The 6,042-nt window shown below is 36.7% G+C and overlaps 2 protein-coding genes across 3 annotated transcripts in view; one reads left to right on the top strand and one right to left on the bottom strand.

The window, feature by feature from the left end:
• Nucleotides 1-3,608, top strand: part of LOC109334629 — a 6,184-nt gene extending 2,576 nt beyond the window's left edge. The window contains exons 1-6 of one of the 2 annotated variants that reach the window (XM_019570505.1): nt 51-164; nt 792-886; nt 971-1,087; nt 1,175-1,996; nt 2,232-2,448; nt 2,601-3,608. In XM_019570505.1, the coding sequence (XP_019426050.1) occupies nt 95-164; nt 792-886; nt 971-1,087; nt 1,175-1,996; nt 2,232-2,448; nt 2,601-3,181 (1,902 nt within the window). In that variant the 5' untranslated portion in view covers nt 51-94 and the 3' untranslated portion in view covers nt 3,182-3,608. Of the gene's footprint in view, nt 1-50; nt 165-791; nt 887-970; nt 1,088-1,174; nt 1,997-2,231; nt 2,449-2,600 lie in introns of those variants that run through there. The other variant, XM_019570504.1, reaches the window with a different exon arrangement.
• The window catches only part of LOC109334866 (transcriptional adapter ADA2b-like), a 5,978-nt gene continuing 4,256 nt past the window's right edge, over nt 4,321-6,042 (bottom strand). Inside the window, exons 12-13 of the mRNA XM_019570852.1 lie at nt 5,520-5,768; nt 4,321-4,874 (exon numbers count right to left, since the gene is read on the bottom strand). Of these exons, the coding sequence (XP_019426397.1) occupies nt 4,683-4,874; nt 5,520-5,768 (441 nt within the window). The 3' untranslated portion in view covers nt 4,321-4,682. The remainder of the gene's footprint in view (nt 4,875-5,519; nt 5,769-6,042) is intronic.

Raw genomic sequence — 6,042 nt, 5'->3', positions numbered from 1 at the left:
ACACACACACACCAAAAAGAAAAAAAACAATAGAAGTCTCACTAGATAATCTTTGCTTCTTCGAAATAGCCCGAGGCTGACACAGTAATAGAGGATGATGATTGTTGAGCTAAGGATGTTTATTTGGTATCCGATGGCCATATTTGTGCTGCGTAAGGAAATGGGTAACTGTTCACTTTGTTGATTACTTTTCTTCTCTTTCCGTCTGTGCTTGGCTTTGTGATTTTTGTGATCTGTTTTCTTCATCATCTATCAGTTCAGAATTTATATCCATGGATCTGTCAATTTTCATTCCACTCCTTTTTTGTTAAAGATTAAATGTTAAGCTTTAGCACGGTGTTATCATATTGCGCAAAATGATAAGCTATTTGCCATTGAATATCATTCCATTTTTATTTATCCTTATTTTGATTTCTTCCGATCCTTGGCACAACAGTTAGGTTGCTGCATTGCGATCATAGTACTGGTAGCTGTACAGGAGTACAGCTACCGAGCTACGTACATCCAGGCCTCACAGAGCCCCCACAATGGTCGGAGCCTTGAGCAGACACCGACCTTTTTATGATCCTTTTTTCATTTGGATGAGAGCCTCCATTAATTTGACTTGGCAAGAATGATTTGGTGGTTTTTTTTTTATGAACCCCTTTCTCATTTTGTGGTCTTCTAGATATTTTTATTGTTTTTCTTGCCCCATATTTTGCTGCAACTTGATCTATCAGTCCTCTTCGCACATATTTTTTTCCTTTAGATGTGGAAAAATATTCTGAGCAACCCCCATGTTTCTGTCACAGGTGATCAGGTGGATGGTTCAGGACAAGCTGTAGAATCTCTCGGTCTATTGAAAGCTGGAATCCATGCTAATAAAAAGCTTTTACCTGCTAAAGTGGTATAGAAATAACTACTAATTAAGTTTATGTATCCATTGTATCTTTATTTGATTAATTCCCCTGCACACATTTCTAAACTGCAGATTTCAAGGAAATTGAAATTTCAAAGGTCAGATATTGAGTGGTCTGGCATTGCTTGGTTTTGTCACAAACAGCTGAAGCACTACCCAGGGTTTTGCAGGAATGGGACAACCATAAATGTAAGAAAATTATATTTTTTGTCATTATATATATATCAATTATCTCCTATATTCTTGATATCTTAGGCATATCCTTCTAATTTCTAGGTTCATTCGTTTGTACATATCATGGCTCAAGAAGAAAGACCCTATCTTGGTTATGTGGAAGATATGTATGAAGACAAGAAGAAGCAGAGAAAGGTGAAGGTACGGTGGTTTCACCATGGTCAGGAAGTTAAGCATATGATTCCAGAGCTGAATCTGCAAGATGGAGAGGTTTTCATCACACCTCATGTTCAGGTTATCAGTGCAGAATGTATCAATGGTCCTGCAACAGTTCTGACTGCCCAAGATTATGAGAAATACCTGGCTTGTATGCCACATACCTCTTTATATGAGGTCCATATGTGCTCTAGGCAGTTTAAAAACAACAAGCATAAGCCCTTCTCACTTACTAAGTTGCATGGATATAGTAACCAACCCGTGCTTTCTTGTTTGTATAGTCCTATCCTCTCCAAGAGAAAGGCTGATTGTCTTAAACCGCTCATGGAGGATGACGAGAACTTCACTCAAGATGATCCTTTATTGTCCAGCAGTAAGAGGAAGAGAAGTTCTAAGGGGCATCAAGTGCTTGAAAAGTGTTATCCTGATCTGAAAAACTCTGCTCCTTTGAATGAGATGACAAAATGTGAACCAAAATACCCAAGTTTGAAATTAAAACTATCAAGAAAAACAATGGGTATTAATGTTATTGGATCCAAGCCTCAGTGTGAACCGCCTTTTAAGGTAGATGAAATGATAGAGGTTCTTTGCCAAGATAGTGGCATTAGAGGCTGCTGGTTTAGGTGTAAAATCTTGACTGCTTCTCAGAATCGACTGAAGGTCCGGTATGATGATGTGCTGGATGTAGATGGACTAGAGAAATTAGAGGTATGCAATGGGTTATATTTATTTTCTCTCTGCCCCACCCACACTCTTGTTGGCTGGTTGATTTTCTTATCTGGTAGAAATAAAGAACTAATGACTTATGAGTTTTGGGCTTAGAAGTCCTATCATATCACTAGGTGAGCTAATTGATTTCATGAATTTGGTTATCGTCTTCCTGCTCCTATGTCGTGAAGTTTGGAAAGTGTACGATTTTTAACACAGTTGTTGATATGTGTAGGAATGGGTCCGTGCATTTAAAGTGGCAGCTCCTGACAAACTGGGTATGCGAAGTTCAGGCCGCTTAACAGTACGACCATGCCCTCCTGAAGATACAACAGATCATATTTTTGAGATTGGAGCAGCAGTGGATGCCTGGTGGAGTGATGGATGGTGGGAAGGTGTCGTAACTGCAGTCAATTTTTGTGGAGTTGGAGTCCTGCTGGTTTATTCCCCTGGTACAATTTTAAACACATGCAACTTTCTTTTCTTTTATTATTTTGTGCATAGTTCACTGGTTCATGGATGAACAATCCATGAGTTTGTGAATTATGTTTTGTTTGGATTAGGCATCTCATGATTGGTATATGGTAATATAATTTTTCTTTAGGCGAAGATAAGTTCCTAACGGTCGAGAAGAAGAACATTCGGATTTCTCGAGATTGGGTTGGTAACAAGTGGGTTGATATACCAGGAAAGCCTAACATTTACAGCTATATATCTTCAAATGTCAGTTCCAGCATCAGACTGTCAGCTAATTCTGCCATGATAGATGGATCCATATCTAATTTCGAAAGTAAACCATTGTCAGATCCCAAAGTCGAAGTTGCTGAAAAGGTTGAGCAAGAATTGTCTGTTTTGGAAGCACCTGATGACCCAGTGGAAAGTAGGAAGGGAATGACCACGAAGCCACTCCATGCCATTCGTGAAGACAAAGATTATAACTCTAATGGTGGCTGTGATCGTGACAATGGCAATGTTGATGCTGATATGAAGCTACTCCATGCCATTCATGAAGAAGACAAGGATAATAATTCTGGTGCTGGTAGTGAAGGTGACCCTGACAATGACGGGGGTCGTCGTGGTGGCAATGACGGCATTCAAGAGACAACTGAGGAAAATTTGAAGGAGGAAACTCTTGCTTCTGCTGAACCAAAACTTGATGCAGCAGAAGCAATACAAGTTGCATGAATATATATGATAGAGCTAAATGGAGAAATTTTCAGTCTCCAACTGATTATACTTTAAGGTGGAATCACCTTGTATATAAAATGAAATGAAGCTGTGGGGTAGTAGTATATGCAGAGGATAATGATTGTCAAATACTGGAATTTCTGATTTAAGGATTAATGTTAGTGTATAGGCTATGCCTTTGGGTAGAGTTGTTCATTAGATCAACATCATATAGGATTATATAACTTTGGCCAATGTTTAGAGCATGTGGTTATTGGATGCACATATCAATTAAACCTGCATACCATAGATTTAGCCATGAGCAGCAAAGTTTGTAATTGAATATTTATAGTTGTTTTGACCATGAATCATATGGCTGTAACTGCAGTATCTTGAGATTTGTCTATTCTAAATTACCAAGGTAATTAAAATGATAATGTGTTTAGCCAATATCTTGTTAACAGTTATTTGGCTATAGAACATGACCTCACATTGTTTGACTATGAATTGGATTCTCTTCATATATTATTTGGTTAATCACTTCCAACATGTTCTCCCTATAGAGATTGAATCATGGTTCTCTCATGGGGCAGTAGTGTGACCCTAAAACAACCCCAACATCCTTCTGGGTTAAGGTTGCCAACATAAAAATTATAAAAACAAATCTTAGAATAACATTAAGGTTGAGTAGTTTTATAGCTGCAAGACATGAAATGTAAGTGTCCTGATTCAAAACCTCAGAAGTATGTTATTTGCTGACATAATATTGTCATTTATGTAATCATTTTAATATTTCAATTGTATAATACAAAAATTCAAAAGGAAAAAGGATATGTAAGTTTATTAAAATAATCCAAGTTAGACATATATAGTCTGTCTGAAAACTATTCAACTCAATGCATATTCGATCTCATAGTAGCCTTTTCCCTTATCCAGGATTCAATCATTTTGTAGACCAATTATCAGTAAAAAGCACCTGTTGTTATAACCCGACTCCATGCAGAGTTTAACAAAAAAAAACTACTCTATTAGATGAAAAAATCTTATAAGCTTTTCCTTAATATCACATAACAATGGGTGGAATAAAAAAACAAATTTGGACACTATAAAAAACATTTGATAAACAAATAGAAAACTTGGAATAAACAATGTTTCAGTCTGCACAGTAGCTAACTTAAGTGTTTTTTTTGTTTTGTATCAACTTGACAACATATTAGATTGCAAATGCGTGTTCAATCTCCCTATGAAATCCTAGAGTACACAACATACCACATTTCTCTTTCCAGTACAACAATATGCAACCAGATTAGCAGAGTTTGGTGGGGGGAAAGGGCACAACAAATATTCTATAATATATAACACTGATTATCTAACTCTGCTCATTACTAAAGCTTATACAACACTTCAAAATCTCTAGAAATGTTGGCATATAGAATAAAATTATACAACATCCACTAATTTCTCTATTATGAGAGGCTACATTCTGAAGTGACAAATCAGAAGCAGCACCAGACATATCTCAGGGTGAACCAATTCCCTTTTTAATGAGCATATCATATACCCTGTCCACTTTGATGGCATCCATCTTGAATAATTGATGAGCATCCGATTTTGTAGATACAGTGCCGCTAAGTATTTCTAGAGACAGTCGCTCTTGCATCTTCAAATATATGGCTGGAGACAACCTTAGCTCACAGCATAAACGTTTCTCCTGCCAAGTAAGCCACAGATAATAATCTCAGAAAAGAAATGAAGAAACAAATTATTAATTTAAAAGGCAAACTTAGGCTTAGCTAAGCCTGCACTTAACATATTATAAAACAAATTATTACAATATATAATATTTATGGATGGAATTTACACTGTTGTAAAACTTAAGACTCTTATACCGACAGTAACTTCCCATGGAATATGTTTTTTACAGAAACCTTTAGAAAACATATATATATATATATATTACTAAATTTCAGTAATGTCCCTCCCACCAGAGCACAACAAGGAAGGGAATTTTAACAACTAGAATCATAATTTCCACCAACATCAAGGAATGTAATTTAAAAAGATTGGGTGGGTTTTATCTGACATCCAGATTCAGTACACATGTTAAAAACAAACTCCATCAAGAATATACAAGCTGATGAGCATGATGGCTGCCACCAAGAACCTATATACCGAAATTCATAATAACACAAGGAGGAAGCCTATTATTAATAATACCAAACCAATAGCAAGGATCAGTGACATACAAATGAAACTTAATTACTAAATCACTTACGTTACCCGAATAAAGAAAGGTCAAAACTAATAGATAGCTGGTATTGGTTGCAAAGGAAAAGGAGAGAGACTACATGCTTACAGGTTCAGAAAGTAAATCTGCCCCATAGTATCCTGTTACATCCATCTCATTGACGGAGCTTGAAGTAGCAGGCCCTGCAGGTCTTGTACTCAAATCCTTGCCAGTAGATTCCGGAGACATTAGTGCATTTGGAACCCCCTGAGCAGCTTCTTTAGCCCTACAGGCAGTTTCTTCTGCTACCCTTCTTCTCTTATGCATCAGATATCTATCTGCTTCAGCTGCATTGCGGCAACCAGCAGCCTGGGCTTCCTGCAGTATCATGTAATACAAATGTATGAGTTAATGTCATCTGTTTGATTTGTGCATGCAGTATGCATAATCAATACCATCAGCACCATTACAAACATAAATCTACAACAACAAATCAAAAATTGGATATCTAAAATTATATCTAGTACTAGGATTGGCTAACTGGGATGCTTCAATTTAGATAATTGTAAGATACCTAAAAAAGTTGTATAATCAGACAGGCCAGTAAAATCTCCGTATCTAGCAGTTTTGCAGTAAAATACATATGATAATA

This window comes from Lupinus angustifolius, chromosome LG19 (assembly GCF_001865875.1).
Source record: "Lupinus angustifolius cultivar Tanjil chromosome LG19, LupAngTanjil_v1.0, whole genome shotgun sequence".
Classification (NCBI taxonomy): Eukaryota; Viridiplantae; Streptophyta; class Magnoliopsida; order Fabales; family Fabaceae; genus Lupinus; species Lupinus angustifolius.
This window is presented reverse-complemented; position numbering and strand designations above follow the sequence as displayed.